Source organism: Cataglyphis hispanica, chromosome 15 (assembly GCF_021464435.1).
Source record: "Cataglyphis hispanica isolate Lineage 1 chromosome 15, ULB_Chis1_1.0, whole genome shotgun sequence".
Taxonomy (NCBI): domain Eukaryota; kingdom Metazoa; phylum Arthropoda; class Insecta; order Hymenoptera; family Formicidae; genus Cataglyphis; species Cataglyphis hispanica.
The window spans coordinates 6,297,720-6,325,130 of NC_065968.1; the positions used below are offsets into that span (position 1 = coordinate 6,297,720).

Below are 27,411 nucleotides of genomic sequence, written 5' to 3' on the forward strand. Positions count from 1 at the left end.
ATAGAAACTCTTTGTTCCTCAATAATGCATAATGAGTTAAAGTTCGATCACAAGAAGAAAAAAATTGCCGGTAACATTTCATTGTAAACTACTTAGTAATATAATAATAGCACACGCGTATAATATCATCGAACGTATTTAAATTTTAAAGACGGTCGATTTGTGGCATAGCTAACTATGCAATCTTCCTCCAATGCTATGTATATACTTGAGAAGAAAAAAATAATATGAAGGTTGTGTTTTGGCTCTAGATTGTTATTCCAGAATAAATTTATTCAAATGACAACTTTTGTTGATAAAATATTAAGTGGGGTTGCGTCTGCTTCGTAAAATATAGTCGTAATAAATAAAATATAATCGAATACACACATAGAACCATTGCGGAAAGTCTGCGAATATTGATGACATGGACACAATATTTCTCCTCTTAATCTCCTTACTTCTACGCTCACATCTATAATAAGTTAGCCTTTATAAAGTGCATAAAAATATAAATAATTTAAAGAGAAGATTCTATTTCAAAAAATTTTTTATATGTCTAAAATACACAGGTAAAAAAAAGATGTATGTAATTTAAATGTACATACAATCCGCGTTTTTCCTATAATCCAGGTATAGTTATATTGACGTCTGTTGCAGAACATTAAAAGCAGAGTAAGATGTTTTTAAAATCTGCATAAAAAAGATCATTAATTATTGCTTTGTTGTTTCTGTTGAATCAGGTCGACATAAACTTACCCAGGTGAAAGTATCGAGGGCTAAGCTAAAAATGCCATAATAAGACAATTTTAATCCTTTTTGACTGATAGTCATCATGAACAGCAAACTTCTGCGATTGTACGTGGTAGCAGTCGTCCAATTACTCGAATAAATAGCGTCGCCGATACTTTTGCTCTGCGTACGCAATAAATAAATTTCTCATCATTCATGCTAAGTTTTTAAGCCCTTTTCTCGATCTACAATTCGCTACAAAATTATAAATAAACATTATATGACTAGAATAACTACGATTACAAAATATGATTTTATGTTCCGAATATTTTGTCGCGAATTATAGATCGAATAAAATAGGCTTTAAAATAAATTATCATTTTTTATTGTACCTTCAATTGTAATTCGTTCCCGTACCAGCAGTAGAAGAACACTTGAAACAACATGCTCCCGAGATATAAAATCAATGAGAGAAATCCGACGCTAAGAATCTCCTTCTGCAAAAAAGATTACAATTAGTTTAATATATTTGCATGATGTAGATATACGCATTGCAAATTAAACGATTAGCAGATAGAAAATTAATACTAATTACACTTTTAATCAATGATTTGTTATACAAAAAAATTATTAAACATAATGTTACAAAAACTTTTACATTATTAATTAAATTATAAGAACTTAATAAGAAAAGGGTAAAAGTCTGAATTTACGCAACCTTAGACATTTGAAAAATACTGGTGCATAGGGTGATCATGCTGAAAGCGAATAAAAGCATCACGGTCCATACAAATAACGATTGTATCTTGCGTACGATCTTGTGTACGTGTAAATGATGTCTCACGCACTCGCTAATCATCGCGTCTTTATTCGAACTGAATCGATATTGCGCGATATCAGAGTGATCCTTGAAGATTTCCGATAGACGATAACGTAACAATTCGATTTGTCCGCAAACATGAAGGGTGAAGCCATAGACGAGAGAATCGAACGAGACGTTGAGCAGGACTCCGTAAAATATGGCACCTATATGTTGGAGATACGTAGCCAAGTACGGATATAAGCCAGCTATCGAGTATGGCATGTACGTCTTAAATGGTAAAGGTCTGTCTGTATCTTGAGGTCCCACAATAGGAGCGAGCACGAGAGCTATGCAAGTGGCTTGAGATATACTCATAAAAATTCGGACGCACCACTTGGCTGGTGATAGACACGTATGTATATTATTTTTAAAAATTTAATTAATTAATTTTTAATTAATTAAATTAATTTTCATATAAATTTATGCTGTGATTTTTTAGAAAAAATCTTAATATATTATTACTATATAACATTATATAAATATATTAAAAAAACGTATTATATAATATTATTATTATAACATATTATAATATCACAATAATTATAATAATACTATTGCAATAATTTTTATTTTAATATTAATATTTATTATTTATTATTTACAATAATTTCGTTAAACTGTCAATTACTGATTAAGTACCTTTGCGATCGTACTTAATTAAGATCATTTCCTCTTCGGAATTTTTTGGTCGACACGTTTCGCCACGAAAATAATCCAGCAATGTGGATACTTCATCTTTTCGCGCCAAGAAGTTTCCATATTTAATACATAAAGCTACATAAGTTAATGCTAGGAAAAGCCCTTCCGTTAGATCTTCGATATGGTCGTGAGTTCTTACAAGTTCAATTATTTCAGATAACGTAAATTCGTATATTAAAATTACTACTGCGTACCTAAAAATTTAATTATATTTTAATAAATGGAAATTATATGCCATCATGTTATCATGTATCATATGAATAAAGAACAAACTGTTTAATTACAAATTAAATGAAAATAGATTCTTCCTGATTTTTCCGACATATAATCAAATACAAAATTTACTTACTGAATCTTAAATATGTACAGATAAATGACGTATGTAGTAATAAAACTGTTATCGATAAATTAATTCTTTAAAAATTTAAATGAGAAGGATAAAGAAAATACAACGATCAAAAATTAGCTATAGACTTTTTGCACAATTAATATACAATGTATGTAGTTACAAATTTTAATTTGTGACATACAGAGGCAAGATATGAACGATATTATATTTTCATTATCATACCTGTAGCAGAAACTTATAAAACGAACGAAAAAACCGTTATCATTTTCTTCGCTCCATGCACCGCAAAACCATAAAACTCGGAAATTCAATGGCAATATATCCATTATGGAATGATCGTTTCGATATTGTTTTACTCGGGTAGTCACCCTCTTATCATACCTCGCTGTGTCTCGAAAATATGCAACTTACAAGAAAAATATAACGAAACATATCGTACATCGTCAATCAACGTTCCTTCTCGTAAATTAATAATGATGTCGCTAGAACGTTCTTCATAAGTATTCCTTAACATTTAATATCGTCGAATAGAGGGAGGCTCTCTTCGCTGATTTTTTTACTACTTATATTTTCTTCTCGTCTCTGCATTTATTTTCAATGCGTTTATCAAACAACAATGTACGTATACGTTATTTTTATAAATTATGAACTTGCATAATTCATCGTACATTATTATAGAGAAAAGGAATATTGAAAGTAACAGATATATTATTAGAGTATTACATATTGCTATTGATTGTGAAAAATTTATCTGCAAACTTCGGTCGCTTGTCAGCAAGCTGACAATTAGATGAAAAGTTTGCAAGTCAAACGATAATATATTATAAGTCTGTAAAAGCGCGTAGAACAAATGTGCTCCTTTGCATTTGTATCTTTTTAATTATTTAGAAAAATATTTAACAATAAAATTTTATTTTACTTTATACTAACGAACAGATGAGACATGCTCATTTTGGTAGGTAATCTATAAAAAATAAGTTTCTAATATAAAAATATTTAAAGTCAATATATCTACTAGTAAACAATATGAAAATACATTTCACATCAATTAAATACTAATTCGAAGTTTGCTGCAACAAGTTGAAAGCAGAGTAGGACGTTTTTACAATCTGCACAGATATAAAGCATACATATGTATATGTAATTTTTAAAATATACATACATATATATATATATATATATATATATGTATATTTTAAAAATTAATTATATATATATATATATATATATAATTAATTATTAAATATAAAATTAATATATATATATATATATATATATATATATAAATTAAATATGCATCTGGATTAAATTTGTATCTTATGCGTCTTATATATTTTTTTGTATTTTATTTGTTGCGTATAGGTGTACTCACCCACGTAAAACTGCCAAGGATTAGCGCGCAAATTCCGTAACAAGAAAGTATTCTTCCTTTCTGGCTCATCATCATTACGAGCAATAAACTTTTACGTTGCTTTGTTGATATTGTCGTCCAGCTGCTTGTATAAATAGCATACGCAATATTTTTATTCTAAATAAAAAATATATTACTTTATATTAATATATTTCTTTTGGATATTTTAGATTATATAATATATAATCTAAAATATCAAGAAGAAATAAAAAAAGAGAAAATTTATTATTAGCAACACCTTCAAGTCAAGTTCATTGCCATACCAGCAGTATGTGAATACTTGAAACATCATTGATCCCAAGTACATGATAAAAGCGAAAAATTCCGGACTAAAGAGCTCTTTCTATAATAAAATATTATTTATGTTTTAAATTTCATCAATAAATTTTACAAATATTAATGTTATTAGACTATGTTTTATATATCAATCTTTATATTAAAGAAAAAAAAAAGAAATTTTGTTTTACTTTTGACATCTGATAGATGCTAGTACAAAGAGTGACGAGGCTGAAGAAGAATAAAGTGGCGACAGTCCACACAAATAACGTTTGTATCCTGTATATGATGTTATAGACTAAAATATGATGTCTCACGCATCCTGCGATAGCAAAACTTTCAATGGTGGTATTTGCATTTTTTTCTTTATTTTCTTGAAGAAATCGAAGTATTTCTGTCAATCGATAGCACAGCAGCTCAATTTGTCCGCAGGTATGAATAATAAGACCATACACGAGGGAGTCGAAAGAGACGTTCAGTAATATTCCATAAAATAAAGTTATGATTTGCTGAAGATAAGTTAATGCGTAAGGAAGTAACGTTGTGATGGAGTACGGTACGTACATCTTAAACGGTAAAGATCTTTCGTCCTGAGCCAATAGAGGTATTATAAGAAGCATTAAACCCGTTGTTTGACAGATGAACATGAAGAAACAGGCGGTTCCCTTAGCTTCGTTTCGCAATTGTATAGCAAAATAGAGTTTGTAAAATAATTAATTATATGCACAAAGAGATTCTTTATCATATAAATAATTTATTAGATTTTTGTAAAAGCTTTAGGCACTTAGCTAAATATATATTTATAATGTCTATACATATATTTATATATTCTAACACTTGATAAGATTTCGGGAATTTTAGAAAGGATTATTATTAACTTTTTCTAAAAAGTTATTTCAAATATATACTTAAATCAATATTCTAAAATTACAATATAATAAAAATACCTTTGCGGTCGTATTGCTTTAATATTGATTTCTCAGCAGAATCTCTTGGCTGACAGATCTTGGCGCGAAAGCAATCTAGCAAGGCCCGCAATTCGCATTGTCGCATCAAAAAGTTTAAATATTTTAAGCATAATGTCGCGAAGGTTAAAACAAGAAATAAGCCTTCCGTTACAGCTTCCATATCATTTCTTATACGTACGAGCTCAATTATTTCGAATATCGTGAAATAATATATTAAAATAGCAATAGAATACCTATCAATATTATACATGAAAAGAAAAGAAATATGTATGTGTACGCATCTATTGCATGTGTATGCGCATATATATTAAATAATATTATATATTAATATCAAAATTCTTATTACATTTAATTGATGAATATTATCATTTTAGAGACAATATCGATTTTAATATATCAATAAAATGTTTTTAACAAAATTGCCAAATTATTTTTGCTTGATAAATATGTTATAATTACCTATAGCAGAAGTTGACAAAACGTATTATCAAGTTATTACCTTGGCTATTACCATGTTCTTCCCATACACCACAGAAACGAAAAATAAAGAAGTTCACCGGCAATAAGTCCATATTTTTATTGTCGCAAAGTAATAGCAAATCTTCCTCTGAGATAAAACAACAATGACAAAATGTAGAATGTCTTTAGTTGAAAATTCTGAGTCTCTGACTACGATGCTCTTGCATTAATAATGATAAATACGATGATGTATAGCTATAGCATTATGTTAGGGGTCTCTTTTAATGTCGTCCATTGGAATAAAACATGTGTTATTCCCATTGCATTTTTATATATTTGACTTTATATTCTTGTTAGAGAAGTAATACAAGCCAGTGGCAACATATCTTGCAAGCCTTCAATATCAGTAAGTTGTCATTTATTTAAAAGATTTCTTGCTACAATATTTTATAACTATGAAAATGGTCAAGTAATCATCAATATTAAAATATGAAGATGTAAAAAAAACTTGTAAAATAAGAAGTTTATTATTTAATGGAAACAAAATGTTATATATAATTGAATCATATTATTTAAAAGAAAATAGATATACTAATAATAAAATTGATACATTTTTATGGACAGTAGAAGTATTTTTTAGTAATCAAATTGAACGACAGTTTATAGATAATAACATCAATTTAACAGAAAATAGATAAAAGATGGGAAAATACCTAAGGATATGTTTCTTAATAAAATGGCTTTATTACACTCTTGCATTAACTCATTGCGTTAAATATATTCTGCTGCCATGTGACGTTCTACTAGATGTTAGTTGGGAAAGAGAAATATGTATTTATGAAATGCTGTTTTATTTAAAATAGTAATACAATATAAAAATATGTATAAAATCCAAATATGTATATAATGAAGATACCATAATTTCAAAAGACTAATCTGACAGATATATACGCATGTCACAGATGCAATAAGAATTTTTATATCTAGCTCTTTTTCTCTTTTTCTTTACATGTATATTTTATTAATATCAAAATAAACAATGATTGCTAAATTAATATCATATTAAAAAAATCTTTTATAAAAATCTTTTATAAAAATACAATATTATATATTTTTTTATGTACAAAATGATACAAAATAATCTATAACAATTTTTCCAGAATTAAGCATATCAACAATAGAATAATACAATTTTTAGATAATTCTAAACACATATTTGTGTAACTATCTCTAACATCAACTGAGAATTTTTTTCTTCGTTTCTTCACAATTTATATACATATATGTACTATATTTAATATTTGCTTTTCAAAATTATATAGATTAGAACATTTTTTCATACCTTGAAAAAATCTAGTTATTCAGACATTCTGAATGACGTTTGATGGATTGCATACAAATAGATAATCTTGTATGTGTGCCCGTGTATGTATATATATATATATATATATATATATATATATATATATTAAAGCTGTATATATATATATATATTTCTATTAGAAGAAACTGTACATTGTATATAAAATAATATGTACCCATAAAATTATACATCACCTCCTTATTTATACATATAAATGTTATTACACGATATTTTTTTATACTGTTGATTTTATTCTGTAAACAATTTTTTAAAAACCATTTCGAGTTAACCATTTAAGACTGATATTCACTCTTCAATTTTGATCTTAAAATTTTTCCAGTAGTATTCTTCGGGATCTCGTTAAGGAACATAACTCCACCTAAAGAAAAGCATATGCAATCTTTGAGCCTTTTTATTAAAGTTTTTAATTATCCAGTTCTTCTCTACATATTTGTGAATTCTTTTCATATATTAAATCTTTAATTTTATTATATAAAAATTGGATATATTCAGATAATATAAATATGTTAAAAATCGTAATATCTCTTATCAATTTAGTAATTAAATGTCATAAGGTAATTAAAAATTCTATGACATTAATAATTGCTGGGAGTTATACCTTCGAGTTGCTTGTAATCGGAGACCTTTCCTTTTACAAAATTTTTAATGTCATCTTCCGTAGGTTTTTTGCCTTCGTTCACCACTATGAACGCTTTCGGTACCTCGCCATACTTTGCGTGCGGAATCCCGATCACTGCTGCATCATTCACATCTGGATGCGTTCGCAGCAATGCTTCCAATTCCGCTGGCGGTACCTTCGATCAAGAAAAAATAATATTTTAAATTAATAATTTGAATGTTAAAAGAAGCAAACACTCTAAATGCTGAGAAATAAGATATTGTCAAGGCAATCAAGAACTTTCGATTCATTGTGTAAGTCCGGATTGCGTAAGTTATATATGTACATATACAGATAAGAGAACCATTTCTCTTGTAGAGAACGAACTCTTACCTGGAATCCCTTAACTTTAATAAGCTCTTTCATTCTGTCCGTAATAAAAAAATCATAATCTTCATCGAAATAAGCAATGTCGCCCGTTTTCAACCATTTATCTTCGGTTAATGTTGCCTTCGTTGAGGCTTCATCATTCAAATATCCTTTCATAATATGAGGTCCTTTAATCCATAATTCGCCGGTTTCTCCAGGAGTGGCAATATCCTGTTTAGTCTCTATATTTACTAAGCGTGCTAAACAATTACTCATATTTTTTCCAATGCTGGCAAATTTGTATCCATCTTCAACGAATGCTACTGCTGAAGATTCTGTCAATCCGTAACCTTGAAAAATTATCGTAACTCTTAAATGGAATCAGAGGATATTATATGACTGATAAGTGCTAAAGTTGTTTTTAATTATTTATAGGATACATATTGCAGACAGTGAAATCTTATCAAGCAGTATCAATTACTGATAGTGACTGATATTTCAGGGCAATCTTACTGTCATATTTAGTGAAACATAAGACATAGAGTGGCAAAATGTATTTTATTGGAAATTAGTAAAATGCTTATTTGATTTTTAATGAAATCTCCCTTTTTTTTAAATTAATATAATAAAAATAAATTCAAATTTTATGAATTTAAACGCGTATTAAAATACAATATTACTTTAATCGACAAATTAATGTAACGTCTCGCTAGACTTTAAAATGTGTTGATTTGTTGAATTTTGTTAAAAATTGGACTTACACTCGCTCATTCTAAAAATTCACAAATATATCACTTGCGTCCTTTCTTTTCTTCATATTTTCATTCTCACCGAAAAACATAAATATCTGAGTTTTATAAAGCTCGAGCGTGTCAAAAGTCAATGAATTCAATAAACACTTTCATTTAATTTATTTTTCATTTATTCACGAATCGAGAATTTCTCATTAATTATTTAATTTTGCAGATACTCACCTTGACGAAACTTTAGCATACTGGAATCAATATTAAATTTGTTGAATAATTTATCGACGTCCGATTTAGCGAGTGGTGCAGCGCCACTTATTATTGTGTGAAGGCTCTCAAGATGTTGTATTTTCACGAGAGGAGAAGCTGACAAAAATAATACAATCGGTGGTACGCCGAATAGTACAGTCGCCTAAAAAGTATAGTAATCATGTTATCGTGAATTTGGAATGTTAATTTTTTCATGAGTTTTTTATGTAACAAGAAATTTGAAAAATCACTATTTTTTATGACAGATGATTTTGTCCCCTACAATTTCGCCGAATCTGACGTATATATTAATCCTACTACTTTTTATTAATCCATGACAAAATAGTAAGACCAAAGCGTTTGCGAAAAAACACATTTAAAAATTTGCGTGATTTTTATGTACCGGACTATATAAATTAACAGCTGAGCGGCGTGACTTTTTTCTTTTTTTTCTAATTTGCATTAAAGCAAATTGTTATGTTATGTATTTTTATAATTTTAAGAGAAAAATTATTATTATTATTAATAGTTTTAATTATAAAATTTATTATATTTAGAAATTATTTAATTCATTCATTTGCTATGCGGTAAAAGTTACAATAATAAATATAATTAATAAATAGTTAATAAATATAATTTATTTAATTTTAAGTTTTGTTATGTAATAAATATCCCTGTTTAGCAATGAATTTCAAGATTATTAATACAAAAAAAATTTCCTTCTTGATAAGAATGTCTCTTATTAAATAATAATTAGATTATACATATCATATTGTGCTATCTGAGAACTTGTTTTCTTTACTGAATGGTGTTAACCTTTATTAAACCGTTGAGTTTATTCAACTCGAGTAAGAGCTAGCATTCGGAATATATCGCGTGTAGTGTAGAAAGTAGAGATTAGAAACAGAAGAAGATTAAAAAAATGGAAAGTGAAAGTACAGAACAAAATATTTTGGAGTCCAACTCGGAATCAGTGGGCCTCGAGAAGAATGAGGATATAAAATAATTTAACATGCTCTCGTTTGTGTTTGCTAGAAATAGAAAATCTGTTTACAAATGTACCAACACAAATATTGACTGCTTTTATTGCTACGAGCGAGGAAATTTTTCAAGAAATTAGGTTTATGCTGAAAAATCGCAAAATAGTAACAGACGAAGATCTAATATTATACCAAAGACATAAATTAAAGGGAGAGTAGAACTATAATATATGTTAAACTCGGCGAAAAGAGAGGATCAGAGAAGACAGAGTGGACAAAACTTAATGTTTGTCTTATGAGCATATATATGCACAGTAAACAATAATTTACCTTATTTTTCTGTAACACATCAAGAAACGTCTCCGGTACAAATTTTGGGAGGGTAATTATTTTCGTGCCGAAAGAAAGACGCGAAAGTACCACAGCACTCATCCCATATATATGGAAAAATGGTAATATTAAGGGAGTTACCTCTTGATGTGTGCCTATAAGAAACAAATAAAAAATAATAAATTAGAAAATAATGAAGGATGGATATCGAATTAATCATTAGTAGCCGGAGATTTCAAAGACTATACTATAATATACAATATTGATACAATATTAATTTATTGCTCGTATAATTTGATAAGACTAACAATAAATAAGAATACGTATAATCAAAAATTAATGGCTTATTAAATAATGTCAAAGATACTTGTAGTAGGACGGTATGCATCGCCGAAACAGGATTGAGTCATCTCAATATTAGATACCAGATTACGATGTGTCAACATAACACCCTTTGGTAATCCAGTCGTGCCACTTGAGAATGGTATAACTGCTGTATCATTGCAAGTTGCATTCGTACTTACAAGCGGCAACGATTTGCCTCGTGTGATGAGATCCTGAAAAATATTGAGCGCAAAATTGTTTCTTTATTCTTATTTAATCGTTTTTGTTTATAATATTTAAATATTATATATATATATATATATATATATATATATATATATTTGTATGATTGCAAATTATTTTGATACTAACATCAAAAGGTATCGAACCCTCTGGTATAGAACCAATTTTATCATCAATCACAATAAAAGGTGCTTTAGGTGGAAGACAAGCTCTTGTTGCAACTAACATTGTGGATGCAATTGAGGATGACGTTATAACTGCTTGTGCTTTGACTCTTAATAACTGCTTCGACATTTCGTCTGAAAATTTTCACGCGTACCTATAGCGTAGCAATACGCTTAATTTGCTCTCTTCTTTGATTTTCATTTTAAATATTACGCGCACCTGTATAGACTTTGAATCGAAATATCTAAAATCGTAAAGCATCGTAAAGCAACTTACCAACCGTATAATGCGGATTTATTGGAGTGATAACGAGTCCGCCTGATAAGCCTCCCAAGAAGCCTAAAACTGTATCCGGAAAATTAGGTGCCACCAATGCTATCACATCTCCTTCTTTCAAACCCATGTTTCGCAAACTTCTGCCAATATAATTTGTCGCATCTTTGGCTTGTGCGTACGTGTACTTTTTGCCATTGATACCACATTCCTGCGCAAAATATAAAATCGATATCGATATTGTATTAATTCTTTACACATTAGGTTTACCACTTATAATAATGATTTCAACAGTTAATTATATTTAATCATATTTTCCGTTTCTCTAACTATTTTTTCTTTTTTTTTTCTTTTTTTTTACAATTAATTTCGTTAAATAACTCAATTATCTGCTTAAAAGATATGACGCGATTGATTAGAATCGCTTCACGTAAATAAATTATCTATCGTATGAAAAATAATAATTTATTAAGTTATAATATTATATATATTAAAAAATTACCAAAGCGATATGGTCAGGATAATTTTCAATGTTGTCCCAAACAAATTCGTGGAGTAAGATTTCTGGATAAGAAACATCATTCAAAGGTACAAAAATCTTTTCGCCACTTGAGCCTGTCACAAGCCTGGTTCGTGCCGATGTCGATGTACGCCTTAATATGAAATTAAGCGTCTTTATACTAGCATCTAGTACTCGGTTTAATTTCTGGATGCCACGGAATGCATGAGTTGCCATATTGAACAATGGCACTGTTAACTTGTTGTGTCAATAGAGCAAGATAATAAACGATTCGTAATCTGCAAACGCGCTATGAATAATTATTATATAATACACATACAAATAGTTTTTAAAATAAAAATGAAAATTACATTAACAAGCATTTTGCAATTTTGTAATAAAAATTACAATATTATATAATTTTCAAGATAAATAATTTATTTATTTATTTTATAAATTTTTATATTTATAAGATTTTTCTTATACGTTTTGAATTAAATATTTTAATGTTTAACAATAAAGTGAAATTGATCTTATTTGTGAGTGTTAAAAACTTATGCTATAAATACATATAATATTTAAATAAGCTTATGAATAATTTTTATTAGCCAACAAATTTATAAATTAAATATAATGTGGATACAAAATAATGACGTTATTTAAGCGTTTATCTATAAATTCTATATCAAAATAAAATTTTATTGCAATTGTTAATAGTCTAGAAAATAGTATATAATTGAATTGATATACAAACAAAACACGATTGTACATAAAAACAAATGCATTGATTATATTATTTATTCACTGGATGGGTAGAAAAAAATGATATATAATAATGCTTAATAGTTATTTCTAAGGCATGCAAGTTACCAGAGTATTTTTAACTTTTAATTGTTAATACAGTCATATTTAAATGTTTTAATATAAAAACTTATTATGATAATTTCATAAAAAGTTACATAAAGTGACAAAATCGCATTTAAAACGTGACATGTATGATGATATTTTCATTACTATTTATATGTTATTGTTAACAATATTTATATGATAATTATATAATTATATAATGACTCGATTGTGTAATATAATACTTATGTTATATGCAATGACTATTTTCTACACTAAAACGAGTATGATTTGTGAATTTATCGTAATTTTATGGTATGAAAATTATCGGCCTTAAGTTAATTGATAAATTACATCGTCTACATTTCCTCCAAATGGTTTAGAAACAAGATTTATTCCGATGCATATATAATGGATTTTAATGACCGTTTTGACCAGAATAGTAATTATGTGAAGCGATATAGAATATCGATATCATGGACATGACTGCATTAAGATTATCATTAGAAGGCTGAGAATGCAAATCTAAAAAATATGCTGATTCATTGAGGCTCGGAATAAAAATAAACAAGTAGAAGCTTTTAAATACGATATAAAAGTGATCAAAGTTCAAGAAATATGCTCGTCATTTTCTTTATTACTTTATCATTGCTCTAAAAGATCGGCATACTATCTTTGTCAATGCAGGCAACAAAATCATCTCAATATCTCAAGTAATAACAATTTTCCCAATAATCAAAAGAGAACAGATGAAAATATAAGCAGATATTTATATGTTTTAATATATATTTACGATTATTTACGATTAATTTATTATTATTATTATTTATTATTTTTTAAACATTAACAAATATGTCATTCTCTTATTGACTTTATGGTGTTGCAATACACAGTTTCTTTTTACTAAATGGGAGTATACATTTAAATAAAATATCATTAGTTAACATACGTACAATGTATTATTAAATTAACGTTTAAGAGTGATAAAATCGGATTTTAAAAACGTATAATAGCGTAAAATACTTGCCTATCAAATGCTTGCATATCAAAATAATATAGGTACAATTTCAGATAATTGGAATTTTTAAGGTCATAAAACTGCTACAAAATAAATAATGTTTAGAGGAGAAATTTGTTTATATTTTGTGTACGTAAATAATATTATTATAATCAATAAAAATAAATCGTAAAAAATAAAAAAAATATAAACTTATGTATGACCTTTTACACAATATATGTACATATATATGAACACATGTGTGCATATATAAATCATATACACATCTGCATGCACATTTATAGAAATTTCATAAGTAACAATAAATCAAAATGATGCCGAGTTTTGTAAATCTAATATCTGTGTTATGCATTTTCATAAATAATAAAATTATAGGAAATTATAAATATCTTTATCCAAATACATATAATCGTATACAATACAATCATATATCAATATGATTTTTAAATAATGCTTAGCTAGACGTTTTTTTAAATGGTGAAATAAATTTAATTATGCATTATAATTAATTCCATCGAAAAAGTCTTGTAAAAATAATAAGATTTTGAACACATTTATTGTGGCTAAAAATAATTGCCAAATACCAAACAAACGATAGGTTTAGATAGAAACTTATCAAAACAAATCCAAAGTGTTTATATTTTTAAAATATATTCCATGTTTCCAGTCTCACTTGTCAAAATTATAAACTTTTATTATCTTTATAAATCCTCTATATTTGCTTCAAAAATATATAAATAACAAAATTATCATTTGAATAATTATTGTACTTATCGTTGGCGCGAGATATTCACGTGTTTCTCTCTGTTTATGTAAATTACGTAAAAAAATGTATACGTAAACAAAAAACTAATTTTGCTCGTCATCTATGCAACAATGCATTCAATAAGATTGTTCCTATATTTTTCACTTGTCTGTTTTTCAAAAGACATTATGTCAGTTTACGCTATAATTTACTACACATACACTCTCCGTTAGATGTATAGATTGTGAATTTATTTTTAGCGATGTCAGAATACTGCTTCAGCGATACATACAGCGACAGTTGATAAAAATACAACATATCATGACGCTGCAACGTGAGATTAACACTTTTGCACATACATCCCGGCGGAAAAGAAAACAACTCGTAAATTCATCTCGAGAAAACTCACGCTGAAACGATTCGCCTTAGTTGCCATCGATGTGGCACCAATGCCTGTGCATGACTGCCTTTTCACTGGCACTGGAGTTCCCCACAAACAGTTTAACTTCAAGCAATCAGGAAAATATCTCCTTAACTCCCCACCATCGACTTATCACCAGGCTGCACCAGGAAAATGTGTGGATAAAGAAAGTGAATGAGGCGAAAAAAAAAGAATTGTAGAGAAATCGGTTAAGAGCTGTTCCTCTTCTATTTCTGTTGCAAATTTAATATTATTTATATTAATTTAAAGTTATGAATAGTGTATTGCAACTTTTATTCAACACCTTTTTTATTTCATATTTTTTTAATAGTTCCACTACTTGACATTACATAGAGTGATAATATTTTATGAAAAAATCAGAAAAATCCAATATCACATGTGTAATAAAAAGTTTGAAAAATGTAGTAAAAAAAATTTTTTTTAATAGCCCTCTAAAGAAATTTTCGTAAAAAAAAAAAGATTTATTTGTCTCTCCTATTCTTTATTAAAAAAGGACAAGGATAAAATATCATTTATGATATTTCTACGTTTTTAATATTATATTTATAATGTTCTGCAATGATATGTTTTTGTTACATAACGATAATTATGTATTATTTACATACATTAATATACATTACATACATTAACAAAACAAGAAATTAAACCTTAAAATGTGAAAGTGTGTGTATGACCTTGTTTCGAAGTAGCTTTTCTTAACTATGAAATATTGCATTCTCTTGCCATCTAGCGTTGTACTTGGAACAGCAAAGTCATTATATTTATCAGGATTGTGCGATATCAATTAACGACTCGATAAGAGACTCGATTTTTCTCTTACACAATACGATTAGTGTACCCATACAATTTAGCTCTCAGATGCTTTAAATTATATCATTCTATTTATTTTTTTGTTTTAAATTTATATGTTTAAATTTTCTAAACTGCGTTTTTCTTTGTTGTCTGTTTTGATTTTATCAATTTCTGTTAGCTTCTAATATACGGTTTTGGGTTCTTACCTGATTTCGCTTTTCTCATGACTATTATTCTCCTTTGAAGAATCGTTCGTTTATAAGAATGCATCGGTTGGCTCCTTTTTTATCTGTTTTCTACCTACTCTTCCCATTTATATTTTAAATTGTGTTTTTTGTTATTATGTGCATATTCTATTAATTATTTAATTTTGATATTCTAATTTCTATTTGTCATTTTGTAACCATCAAACACTTTATTTTTTTCATCATTGAAGACAATGTTTTATGATTTCCTGAAAAAATAAACTGTAAATATATAAATATAATATATATATATATATATATATATATATATTTCTATTTTTTAAGTTTTTATTAGGTCATTTATTTAAATAAATCTTAATTTGCAACAAAGTGCACCATTATCCAAAATGATTATCATAGATTTTAGTACATAGAATGATATAATGCTTTAAAGTTTCTTATAAAATCTCTAATTTTACAATTCCTACACACATTAGTCAATTTGAGCTTGCCGAAACACTAATGCGCCGACGCATCTTCATCGATGCTGGCGTCGACGCTGATGACGCTTGCCGAGACAGGATCGTCTCACAAAAAGTGTCATTTAGTATCGACAAAATTAAAACAATATTAAACTTATTTCTAGAAAGAGAGAGAAAGTAGAGAACAGAAAAAAATTAACAGTAAAAATATATTTTTATACTAATTACAATATTAAATTATAAGATTAAACTAATAAAAAAATAACAACAATATAAATTACATATTTCTTTGTTAAACTTATAATGTCCCATTCCTTTGCCTTTTAACTTAAGATTTAATTCATATTTAAATAGTTTTTCTTTTTAATTTAAATTAAGAAAAAATAAAAAGATAATAAAAAAATTGCTAGAAACCGTTAAAAACCATACAAATTATTCGTTTTAGACATAGCATAAAACATTGCGAAGATATTAAAATAAAGAAAATAAGGATAAAAGTTAGTTCTATATTTACGCATGTTATTTAAAATAATTTGTTATTCAAAAGATGCTCGTAATATATTAATTTTTGTAAAAAAGCGCTAACACACATCAGGTGCATTAGATTAACCCTTATACCCGCTCTATCTATCCCCCTTACGACAACAAACACCAGCACTGCGACATCCCTGCATACGCCTGAAACCTGCGCCTAAGAGAGACCGCTATGTCGACGTATACCCTGCAGTGCTCCCCCGTTGCAACCCACGTATACCCTTGTCTGGCGATTGTTCGCACAAAGAAACAATCCCTTTCAAGAAACGGACGCTGAAGCAATCTCGAAGCGATAATCGTCACACCGGATCACTCTTGCACGCAGCATTTGGGATATGAATGAAGACCCAACCCTTTCACCTCGAGGTAAGTAACATCCCCTTATATCTCTTGTGCTCGTGTCCATTCTATATGCCCGAAACATCGAGCAAATCCGAAATCGTTTATCAAAAAAAATGAAGGTCTTATAGCTTTTGTATATAATGGAATAACAAACATTTTGTGTCGCGATTAGATAGTTGAACGAATATAAATGTGAATAAGCAAGTGATGACGTTTTTATCGATTGCATTATTTATGCATGTGTGCTTGAGAAAAAATATTCTTTTGTTCTATATTGTCAGGGAGTAACGTTTTCTCGTATGTTCTTTAATGTTTAGCATTTATAATCGATCGTATAATAAACGACGTAATTAAAATACCATGCATAATATATGAAAATAATTTAAATATCATGTATGTGGTGAAAGAGCTTTTAGTTATACCCCAAAAAAATATTAACGCGTTATTATGCCATTTAAAATTATGTAAAACACTCACTCGTCGATGTAACCATTTGTCGTAGTCTGACAGATAATCGTTGATTTGCAAACAAATAATTAGAAAACAAATAATTTAGTATCAAAGAAACACATTTTTTATTAATAAATATATACTGATGTATTATTGTTAGGTTCTGGCAGTGCTGCTTCTATCTGTGATTCCATGGCCTGGTCCCAGCGTCTTTAAAATATCATGTCCCCGCAATCGAGCGTCCGTAGTGAGGAGGATAGTTCATAAGGTAAGAAAAGATCTGTTGATTCATTATCTAATGAATATATGATGAGACTATCTAATAAGTATATATAATAAAATTATCTAAAAAATTAAATATAATATTATTTTTTATTATATATCGATATCAACTTTTATAATATATATTTTTTTGAAAATCAAGGCCGATTATTTCAACTTCATAATTTGTTAATTATGAAAATAAGTTTTAAATATAAAAATAATAAAGAAAAGCGAGACAATGACGCAACTTTCTGAGCTCTGTCGAGATTTCAGAGATGGATGCCAATACTGAAGAAGTATCAGGTAGAATTGCCATTGGAATGTCCGTTTCACGAAAGTCGAGATATCTTTCGACCGCAACAAAAGGCAAAGCATCAACACAGGCCATCGCAATGGACCTGCGGTCTCTGCGGCAAATCATTTTATGCCGAAAAACACTTGGACGCCCATTTCGATAACAGACACAAAAGCAATGTTAATACGGTAAACAATATTAATATGGTTAAAAAAAATATATATATATATAAAAACAGCTATTATTTATCATATAAAAAAAGATTGATGATTCTATTTTTTAGAAAGTATTACACAATTTATAATAATTTTATAATAATTTTTCTTGGTAAAGAGCCTTGAGCTCTTTTTTTAAATTAAAAATAACTGCGTAACTTTTGTGGCCTTCATCCTGGCAAACTAAATCTTCAATTATTAACGAGTCAAAAATTTGGATGAGAAATATTTTAGAATCCCGATCGAATGCGTATGCAAGACCAGGCATGTTTTTTTCAGGCGGAAGATGCGGTATGTTTGGCGGACTATTGCGATATCATGCGCTGCGATGTGTTGGGTAACCGCGATTTCGAGAACTCAGTGGACGACGACGGTAACCACCTGAATACCGATATCCAAGTGTGGCGCGAAAATACCGAACAACGGGAACAAAAGCGTGGCGTTTCCATCGTGCCATGCGAATCGCGTGGACTCGCCAGGATGTATCCTGCCGGCAAGTCCTGCACCATCGCTGGCGGTGGCGCAATGACGAATCTGCAACGTTACTGTCATCGCGATGACGGTGGCGACATGCACAATCATAGACTAGCGAGATCGTCTTATCATAATGAGATCGCCGGGTCGGATAACAAGAGCAACGGTTGCGACGAAGAGGAGGATGAGGACGAGGATGAGGAGGAGGACGCGGAGGATGAGGAAGATCTGGTGGAGGCGGCATTACCTGCCGTCGAAAAGAAGCAAAAACGACGAGGGCATCTGCATCTGAGGAAAATCAAATCCCATTGCAAGCCGGAGGAGCTACAAAAGCTGAAGACCCAGTGCGAAGTGAGTATATTATATAGCTGATTATTTTATTAAAAATATATATAATCATTTCTTATCAAAAATATAATGATTTAGCGCTAATAAAAGTTCACACGTTCTCTCTTGATTTGTTGATATCTCTTATTGTGATATTCGTTTGTAATATTGAAATTTAAATAATTTGTTTGCATTGTTAAGTTGACATTGGAAATTATGATTCAGGAATAAATGCGATCTTTGATCACGTATAATATATATTAACACGTAATATTTATCGCATGATTATCAACAGATACTCGTGCGCGATTGCATCGCTGGATTGCTCGCCAATCTTTCTGTGCGGGATTTTCAGGAGATCGAAGGTATGCAATCGATTATACATACAAAGATATACGACTGATAAGGTCGTTGATATTTTCTTATCGGTCATGATTTGTGTCGATAGGGGAGCTGAATCGTGCGATATGCTGGTATCTTAGTTGTGACAGATACTGGGAGGACACGAAGAGGCCGCAACGTCACACACCCTGGTATCTGCTGACCATTTTCATGTTGGTCCTGTTCTCGTCTATCTACGCGTGTTACTATGTCATTTGGGTCTGCTTCAAGTACGTCGTGCCGAAAATAAAATACCTCGTTATTTCTTTCGTCAGAAAATTCCGCTAGATCGCTTCTAAAAGAGAAATCACACTTGCATCGTTAAGAGAAATTGTGACACGAGTTTTAAGTTATCCTATGCGAAAGATAAAAAATCTCTGGTTTATATCGAGTAAAAAAATTGGACTAGAAATAGCTAATATCGTACTTAATAAAATGTATATAATACATATTAAATGCGCGGATTTTTTTGAAGTAATACTGTACACAATGTTATGTCGTTTTATATACAATACCTCGTCCACATTATTGTTGTACAATAAATATTAAATAAGTGATTAAAAAAGCTACGTAAAAAATGCTTTAGATATGTAATAATTCTCGAATGGAAAAGAATTAATGCTCTTTTTATTGTGGAAACTTCTAAGTAACTGGAATAAAAATAATCATGTTAACTATAGTCTTATCATTAGAACACTCCATGTATACTTCGCTCACTTATTTTATTATAATAAAAAAAAAAAACTGATTCTTTTGTACTTTCTTATTGTTTAGCACTGCGGACGAAGACAAGTTGGATGGTACCGGAAGCATAGATTACAACGGAAGCACGGATCGTTCGAGTACTTCTCCGTTGCACGACTCGAGTATTCATGGCGAAGGCAGATTGGAAAGACGGAAGGGCGATCACGGGGATGAGAATTCACCCATGTCGAGCGAGGACATGCCCGATCATTATATTTACGTCTCATACCCGCCCGAGCTGAAGCGGCGACTACTGGAGAGGTAAATCGACTCGCACCCGAAAGTACATACATGAAGCATTACATACGCATACATTGACTTTTCTGCTCACAGCTGCTACAACAGAACCACTCGTCTATGATCGGGATTTGGGAGGGAGAAACATACCAAAAAACGCGATGGCAAGATTTTATCCTGATCCCTGCACAAAAAAAGAAGGCATTCGAGGTTGAAACTCCTCATTCTCATCTTTCTCGTTATCTTCGTGTTTTTGTATACCGAATGTGAATAAACTGCATCGTGGATACGACACATCGATCGTGGCGATCTTTTGTCCTACTTATATTAATTATTTACTTCTAAAAAAATGTATATTTTCCATAATTATGCGTAGTTTGAGAAGAAATATGTTTGTATATGCTTAATACGTGATTATGATCATTCCTTATTGCATTTTCTTCTTTGATAATCTGACATTTACATATACCACATATGCTATTGCAGATTTTTATTTTTTATGATATTTAGATATCATCATATTTATAATATTAAAAAAGATAAACATATTAATTATTTAAAATAGAATTATTTCTTGATGTGTACTTATATATTAGTTATATAATTCAATGTTTTTATAAATCAATAACATATAAAAGAAAATGTGAAATAATTTTTAGTTAGCATTGAAAATATTTAATTCATAAATGCGATAAAGAAAAAGAAAAAGATTCTTTCAAATTTTCTTTTGATTAGATTCTTAGAAACTTTCAAAGCTAAAACCAATAGGTCATCTTCATGGTCCCATCGGAATCGCGTTGGGTATCCATAACGCTGGATTGGCGAACTAAACGGCGAACACTCGCCGTACTCGGCCGTTGTTGTTCCTCCAAAATAGATGAGGCAAACGGCACTTCAGGTACTTCGTGCATCTCTACTGTTTCTCGCGTCGACAAGTCTTCGTAAGAAGTTGCAATCGACGATGGCCTGGAGAATATATATTTTAATAAAGTTTAAGTATAATCAAACACACAGATACAAAAATAAAAAAATTATTCTAGATATAAAAAAATAATTGCACATTATGTTATGATGTAATTTTTAATTTAATTTTTTATATAAAAAATAATATTTATTTTATCCATTATATATTTTAATTTTATTAATATTCTTAATAAATTAGAAATTAAGTTTTTTTTAAGAATATAGCATCAAAATAGCATTCTAGTGTTCTACGAGACTCATAAAATTGCATAATTAATAATCTATCGCCAACATGTACCTTATCGGGATGCAACGGATGCAATCCGCGCACGTCCAATCTTTGCCAAATAATTCTCCTTCTTCAATGGTTTGTGGCAGACGATAATGCAATGTTTCTGGTAACCGCAATCCGGACAGACCACCAATAACCGAGACGGCACCCAAAATGACTAAAGGCAAGACAAGATTCTCTTTCCCCTTAAAAAATCATGTTTGTGAATATTCTATTTTTATTACTAAAATGTAACTCGTAATAATAGATAAATGTATATATATATTGTTTCTAATAAAATTAATAAGATGATTTACATTAATAAGTCAGTAAATAATTAATTACTTAATAAATTTGATAAATTTTGAAACAGAAATACTTTTTGTAATTATTACTGAAATAAAATTTAACAATAAAGACTTACGAGATATGTTACGAAGGGTATAATGATGAGTCCGAGACCGCTGATATATGCGGAGAAACCAATGGCAACTCCGCGTAATTGCGTGGGATAGAGTTCCCCGGCGAAGGGATAAATAATTAAAAAAGAGGCCGATATTGCAGACTTCGATATGAGAAACAATATCAAGGTTTCCATGACAGCATCTTAAATAAATTAAAAATAGTAAATTGAAACATGGAAATGCATGAAAGTTCTCTCTTCTAATAATAAATAATACTTTACGAAATCAACTAACTATTATAACTTGGTGCTTTCAACAATATTGCTACGTTGTATCAACTACCTAATTACGTTGCTATTATCGTTAATTAATCAAGTCGTTAACTGTTTGGTCAGCGATGCCTACCAGGCGATAATAACACTGTGGCAATACACGACACTCCAGCCACGGTCATGCACAGGCAAAGCGGCCATCGACGGCCCCATCGATCCATTACAATCCAACAAGCGATATAACTGGGAATCTCGGCGAGAGAAGAAAAAAGAAAACTCAGATGTTCCTCATTTCCTAATGCCGGCCCATAATAAGAAAGACCGACGTACACCATATTGTTAGCAAACCTAATTGTAATAAGATAAAGATGCATTTATTCTCACGTCAAATATAATCACCAGGAAATAACGTACTATTATAAATTTTATCGTTAGCATTATATTACCTCTACTAGATACCAACAGTTATAATTTTAGAAATCAATCTAATTACAAATAGATGATTATATAATATATAAAATCGATAGATTTTAAATAATTAATTATTTTAAATTGATTGTAAAGAAAATTAATGTTTGCCATGTAAAGAACCGTATATTAGAAGACTACAAATAATTATGCGAAACTTTCTTTTAGTAAACAGATTATAAAAAATTGAATCCAAAATGATAAATGGAAGTGAGAAAAGTAAAAATGAGAATCATCGAAAGACGAATTTATCGCATGTTTTTTGCTATTTCTAAAATTTATAGGCACGTTTCTATACAAATTACCAGTTTAAAGTAATAAGACACGTCTTGAGACGCATATTCGGTGTTTTAAAGAGCGAGAGAACACCAGGTCCGATTCGCAATCTTTCCTCCTCGCTCTTCGATCTCGACATTGTCATGCGTTGACGAAGTTTCTGCGTGAATGATGCCGGAAGCTCTTTGCCATTCACTCGGGCCAGAGTTTCAAGAATATCATTAGCTTCGCTGAGGCGACCTTTCGCTAACAGCCATCTCGGTGATTCCGGTAAAAACCTGTAATAATCTCTGATATTTTTATGTGCGTGTTTACATGTATGTAGGAAAAAAAAAAAAATGAAATGAAAACCTTCTCAAATTATATTATTCAGAATTATTTCAAAATTAAGAATTAAGAATTTTGATGATGACTTGAATAAAAGTCGAATAAAGCTAAGTCGAATGTACAAATAGATACAAGGACATAATAGTTTTAAAATAATTTTTAGCAATTAATATTTTATACACGATCTGTCTAAAAAGTTTCGAGACTGATTTTTTCTAAACAAACAAGTAACACTATTTCTCAAATCTATGGAACCTTTTAGTTTTTTTTTTTTTATATCGTTACCGATAATACATTTTAAATGATGGCCGTGCATATTTTTGAATAATTATTGTACTCGTCACAATCGTCACAATGGAACAGTGGTCAGTTCTCAAATTGTATTTTAAAATTCAAAAAATATCATGCAAAAATATACGCGGCTACCATTTAAAATGTATTGTGGGTAACAACGTAAAATAAATCACATAAATAGTTTAATGTTAGTACCAAAAGGGTCCACAAATGTTTGAGAAATAGTTTTATTTGTTTGTCCAGAAAAAAAGCAGTCTCGAAACTTATTAGACAGACCGTGTATATTAATTTGATAATATTCAAAAAGCAGATATGTCTTATTATGCAAATATAATTCTTATAAATGGCAAATATTACATATCCACATTACAATTACCATTACATAATTTATATAATTTATGTAAATTAATCTGTCATTAAAAATTTTAATAATGATATTAATTGTTCACTTACCACCAGTAAGAGAAATAAATCAAGAATGGTGCACTTGTGGTTATGGCAAGTGTTCGCCAATCGCGTATAAAATAAGTGACGCCTGCTAGCATACAGAGGCCCATTGTGTAAAAAGTACAAGTCATAACTGTCACAAATGAGCGATAATTTGGGCCGACCAGTTCTAAGGCTACGGAAATAAACATAGTAATAAATACATCTACCAAGATCAATGAGTGTCGATAGAGCTTAGATTCTATCAAATATTTGTATTATGTCAATTACGATTATTATAGCAATATTTGCCAGTGATAAAGTGTTAATTTTAAAATTTAATTACTTACATATAATAAAAGGTATTTGATAAATGGCTGGTATCGTCAAACCAACAACGAAGCGCGTAGAAGCCCAAGTCCAAAAATTATTTGTTATCGATGTCAGAAAGCCGCCAGTTATTAAGGTTGCCAGACACGCGAAGAAAGATAATTTTCGACCGATTCTATCCAATAAAATAATGACATTTAATTAAATATGGCATTAAAATTAAACAAAATCAATATTCTGTAGCAAAGATATATATAACTAAAATACAAATAAAAGAGATATTTTTTTATCAATTTTTTTATCAACATTCTATTTATCTATAAAATTTAAAATTTCCAAAGCAGGCAAGTTATGTTTTAATTAACACAGAAAAATGTAAGCAAATAAAATGATATTTTGATTTAAAAAACTAAATTTTAATGAAAATTAAACTCTGTCAACGGAGCTCTAGTTTACCTGTCATTTAATGTACCGAATAGATATACTCCTATAGGGCCCCCTAAATTAAGAGCCACCAAACCAATCGTTGGATAGATTGCACGATCGCAAACGAGATCAAACTGTAACACACAGCCGAATTTCTAATGTAAGCGTACGATTATTGCTTGATCTTTTGTTTTCTTAAAAACATTACTCTTACATTTTAGATTTTATCAGATGAGATATTTCTAATTTCCTATTTCCGTAAAAACGAAGAAGACTATCTCAAGAAATTGTAAAACTCGATGCGCTTTGATGAGAAAAAAGCTCTTAAATATATTTTTCGTGAAAAGATTTAATTGCAAATTTATAAAGTCTAGAGAAAAATTGTAAAGCTTCTCCTATACAAATATACGCACGACGTACATCGATAACGATGGATGAAGTCACCTCCGAAGTCTCATATTCCCAGCCATGATCACAGGGTACGATGGACCACGACGTATTGGACGTCCAAACAATGGAGTTGTTTTCCGTTGTCGTCCAATCGACATCATACCGTGTGCACTGACTATATGTCCCATTGTCGTCCTGCATTCATATTACATCTTTACAGTAATCACTCTCTACAGCATCACGTCACGCGACATTGTACAAATAATACATTCAATATGCTCGAGCCATTAAAAAGATCCTACCGATGCGGGCGATCACCCGTGAAACAAATGACAAATTTTACTTGTCCCAATTTAAGTTCTATTAAACTAGTAGGAGATTGCACATGTACAATGTTGCATTTATCGGGAATGATTCTTTAATTGCTTCTAGTTTTACTAAAGAAATGACAAACTATAAAAGAAATTCCAAATAATTTGCGCTCTTTAGCATATTCTCAAGCACTAACTAGACACTTCTAATTAGACACAACTCAAATTGCAATTCAATTAAATACAACATGATTGATTAAGTTTTCATTGAATTTATCGAAGCAGAGGAGGAAACAAATTGCAAAGAAAATATTAAACATTAAAAGAAAAAGAATACATCCATAAGACAACAACTATACATAGCGTTAAATATACACAGAAGATATGATCTCTGATCGGTCGCAGCTGAAAAAATAGATATGATACATAGAGATATAATCAACTTGTCAATTTCTATTCATTGATAATTGGAAGGATAACATTTACAAAGCATCGACGAGCTTTCTCGCACTGTTGATTGCATCTGACTCACAGGAATAGCGAGATGCTTTCTGGATGCAGCATCCATATGCGCCAAATCCGGTATCTTGCACCAATGCGGCGGTGTATTCGCCATAAATAATTGATTGAAAGCGCAAAAACCGCAGGGCAAACATGCCGGCAGACAGACCAGCCACAACAACTGCTTTTGATAACGACCGAATTCGCCGACGATCGGCAGAAGATCATCGAGATCGAAGCTATCCTAAGAGGCATTTCGCGCGATTCGCGATTACTAAATGATTAAACAGAGTATTCTATTGCTGTATCGTATCAATATTTGCGAATGATTTATGAATTCTCTGAATAATTTAGAATTTTTTAATTTTCAACATAAATTTTAAAAATATTATGTGTATCAAAAATTAATTAAATTTAAATTAAAACGTTAAGTTTAATAAAATTAATAAGTAAAACAAAATTAATCGAAAAATATTTATAATATATTTCAGTTTTTTATAAAATACTTAATTTTTGAAAAATCTTTATTTTTAATTGCTTATAAAAATTATTATCTCTTAATTTCATTGGAAAACAATAATGGTTTTCTTCATAAATCTGACTCGAAATTAAACAAAGGGATAGGATAATAAGCAAAACAAAGCTGTGCTATTAAAATTTTTCTCTTTATCTAGATTCAATCTAAATATTGTAAAATGTCCGTAGACCATCTTCGCGAAATGGTACAAATATTATTCAATTAAGAGAGATTAAGTGTGCAAAGAATTAATGCCATCTCTAACATCAAAATTCGCTTCCATGCACTGGATGCAAAATAATATGCATAATAATTGAAAATAATTGAAAATAGAAATAAAAAAAAACAACAAAAAAAGACAGCCTTTGTAACAATAAATTAATACTTACGTTATCCTCTGCGACTCTGGTATCATCGATCCGTGTCGAGCTGTCATTATCATTTTGTCTCTCCATTTCGGTGAACTTTGACTTAGTCCCACATAATCGAAAGCCCTCGATGATACCTTATAAAAGCGTCACGTGACGTGTATTAGCCTCCATCCGTGGATGGATACGACCAATGTGA

At 29.8% G+C, this 27,411-nt stretch overlaps 5 protein-coding genes across 11 annotated transcripts; 1 reads left to right on the plus strand and 4 right to left on the minus strand.

Annotated features, from left to right (window-relative positions):
• Nucleotides 1-401: 401 nt before the first annotated feature.
• On the minus strand, nt 402-2,949 carry LOC126855065 (odorant receptor 46a-like). The gene is made up of 7 exons (XM_050602423.1): nt 2,844-2,949; nt 2,213-2,466; nt 1,430-1,911; nt 1,104-1,208; nt 739-894; nt 588-672; nt 402-454 (listed from the first exon to the last, which is right to left on the minus strand). The coding sequence occupies exons 1-6, from the start codon at nt 2,945-2,947 to the stop codon at nt 619-621; spliced, it is 1,155 nt and encodes a 384-aa protein (XP_050458380.1). The 5' UTR covers nt 2,948-2,949; the 3' UTR covers nt 402-454; nt 588-618.
• A 561-nt stretch (nt 2,950-3,510) lies between these two features.
• On the minus strand, nt 3,511-5,848 carry LOC126855067 (odorant receptor 46a-like). The gene is made up of 7 exons (XM_050602425.1): nt 5,736-5,848; nt 5,256-5,509; nt 4,500-4,978; nt 4,271-4,375; nt 3,994-4,149; nt 3,658-3,730; nt 3,511-3,585 (listed from the first exon to the last, which is right to left on the minus strand). Exons 1-6 carry the CDS (start codon nt 5,846-5,848, stop codon nt 3,677-3,679), a joined length of 1,161 nt encoding a protein of 386 aa, XP_050458382.1. The 3' UTR covers nt 3,511-3,585; nt 3,658-3,676.
• A 721-nt stretch (nt 5,849-6,569) lies between these two features.
• LOC126855044 (probable 4-coumarate--CoA ligase 1) lies at nt 6,570-15,059 on the minus strand. Of its 6 annotated transcripts, none has more exons than XM_050602380.1 (10): nt 14,914-15,059; nt 11,899-12,194; nt 11,400-11,607; nt 11,088-11,257; nt 10,759-10,948; nt 10,392-10,546; nt 9,061-9,244; nt 8,111-8,436; nt 7,718-7,913; nt 6,570-7,477 (listed from the first exon to the last, which is right to left on the minus strand). In XM_050602380.1, exons 2-10 carry the CDS (start codon nt 12,130-12,132, stop codon nt 7,392-7,394), a joined length of 1,749 nt encoding a protein of 582 aa, XP_050458337.1. In that variant the 5' UTR covers nt 12,133-12,194; nt 14,914-15,059; the 3' UTR covers nt 6,570-7,391. The 6 variants fall into 6 exon arrangements, with proteins under 6 accessions (XP_050458337.1, XP_050458343.1, XP_050458342.1 ...); XM_050602386.1 differs by having other exon boundaries at nt 11,899-12,049; nt 14,914-15,034; XM_050602385.1 differs by having other exon boundaries at nt 11,899-12,049; nt 14,797-15,009.
• A 2,026-nt stretch (nt 15,060-17,085) lies between these two features.
• Nucleotides 17,086-20,962, plus strand: LOC126855060 (uncharacterized). The gene is made up of 8 exons (XM_050602414.1): nt 17,086-17,305; nt 17,892-17,999; nt 18,269-18,478; nt 18,785-19,330; nt 19,602-19,671; nt 19,755-19,917; nt 20,462-20,692; nt 20,765-20,962. Exons 1-8 carry the CDS (start codon nt 17,279-17,281, stop codon nt 20,790-20,792), a joined length of 1,383 nt encoding a protein of 460 aa, XP_050458371.1. The 5' UTR covers nt 17,086-17,278; the 3' UTR covers nt 20,793-20,962.
• Nucleotides 20,963-21,086: 124 nt separating this feature from the next.
• Nucleotides 21,087-27,381, minus strand: LOC126855042 (carcinine transporter). 2 transcript variants are annotated; one of them, XM_050602375.1, is made up of 11 exons: nt 27,234-27,369; nt 26,359-26,571; nt 25,546-25,710; nt 25,156-25,259; nt 24,720-24,874; nt 24,397-24,565; nt 23,352-23,600; nt 22,712-22,926; nt 22,327-22,508; nt 21,930-22,108; nt 21,087-21,634 (listed from the first exon to the last, which is right to left on the minus strand). In XM_050602375.1, the coding sequence occupies exons 1-11, from the start codon at nt 27,297-27,299 to the stop codon at nt 21,424-21,426; spliced, it is 1,908 nt and encodes a 635-aa protein (XP_050458332.1). In that variant the 5' UTR covers nt 27,300-27,369; the 3' UTR covers nt 21,087-21,423. The 2 variants fall into 2 exon arrangements, with proteins under 2 accessions (XP_050458332.1, XP_050458333.1); XM_050602376.1 differs by lacking the exon at nt 26,359-26,571 and having other exon boundaries at nt 27,234-27,381.
• Between the last annotated feature and the right edge of the window lie 30 nt (nt 27,382-27,411).

Excerpts from the sequence above, each read along its gene's own strand:
- LOC126855065 (XM_050602423.1), bottom strand. The coding sequence starts at position 2,947 with ATGGATATATTGCCATTGAATTTCCGAGTTTTATGGTTTTGCGGTGCA. Across the intron at positions 1,912-2,212 it reads AATTAAGTACGATCGCAAAG|CCAAGTGGTGCGTCCGAATT; the intron begins GTACTTAATCAG and ends GTCTATCACCAG. Across the intron at positions 1,209-1,429 it reads GTATTTTTCAAATGTCTAAG|AAGGAGATTCTTAGCGTCGG; the intron begins GTTGCGTAAATT and ends TCTTTTTTGCAG.
- LOC126855067 (XM_050602425.1), bottom strand. The coding sequence starts at position 5,848 with ATGGACTTATTGCCGGTGAACTTCTTTATTTTTCGTTTCTGTGGTGTA. Across the intron at positions 5,510-5,735 it reads TTTGTCAACTTCTGCTATAG|GTATTCTATTGCTATTTTAA; the intron begins GTAATTATAACA and ends TAATATTGATAG. Across the intron at positions 4,150-4,270 it reads GCAATGAACTTGACTTGAAG|AATAAAAATATTGCGTATGC; the intron begins GTGTTGCTAATA and ends TTTTTTATTTAG.
- LOC126855044 (XM_050602380.1), bottom strand. The coding sequence starts at position 12,132 with ATGGCAACTCATGCATTCCGTGGCATCCAGAAATTAAACCGAGTACTA. Across the intron at positions 11,608-11,898 it reads ATCCTGACCATATCGCTTTG|GAATGTGGTATCAATGGCAA; the intron begins GTAATTTTTTAA and ends TATTTTGCGCAG. Across the intron at positions 8,437-9,060 it reads TATGCTAAAGTTTCGTCAAG|GTTACGGATTGACAGAATCT; the intron begins GTGAGTATCTGC and ends TAATTTTTCAAG.
- LOC126855060 (XM_050602414.1), top strand. The coding sequence starts at position 17,279 with ATGAAGACCCAACCCTTTCACCTCGAG. Across the intron at positions 17,306-17,891 it reads CCCAACCCTTTCACCTCGAG|GTTCTGGCAGTGCTGCTTCT; the intron begins GTAAGTAACATC and ends TATTATTGTTAG. Across the intron at positions 19,672-19,754 it reads GGATTTTCAGGAGATCGAAG|GGGAGCTGAATCGTGCGATA; the intron begins GTATGCAATCGA and ends TTGTGTCGATAG.
- LOC126855042 (XM_050602375.1), bottom strand. The coding sequence starts at position 27,299 with ATGGAGAGACAAAATGATAATGACAGCTCGACACGGATCGATGATACC. Across the intron at positions 25,260-25,545 it reads CTTCATCCATCGTTATCGAT|TTTGATCTCGTTTGCGATCG; the intron begins GTACGTCGTGCG and ends TGTGTGTTACAG. Across the intron at positions 23,601-24,396 it reads ATTTATTTCTCTTACTGGTG|GTTTTTACCGGAATCACCGA; the intron begins GTAAGTGAACAA and ends AGATTATTACAG.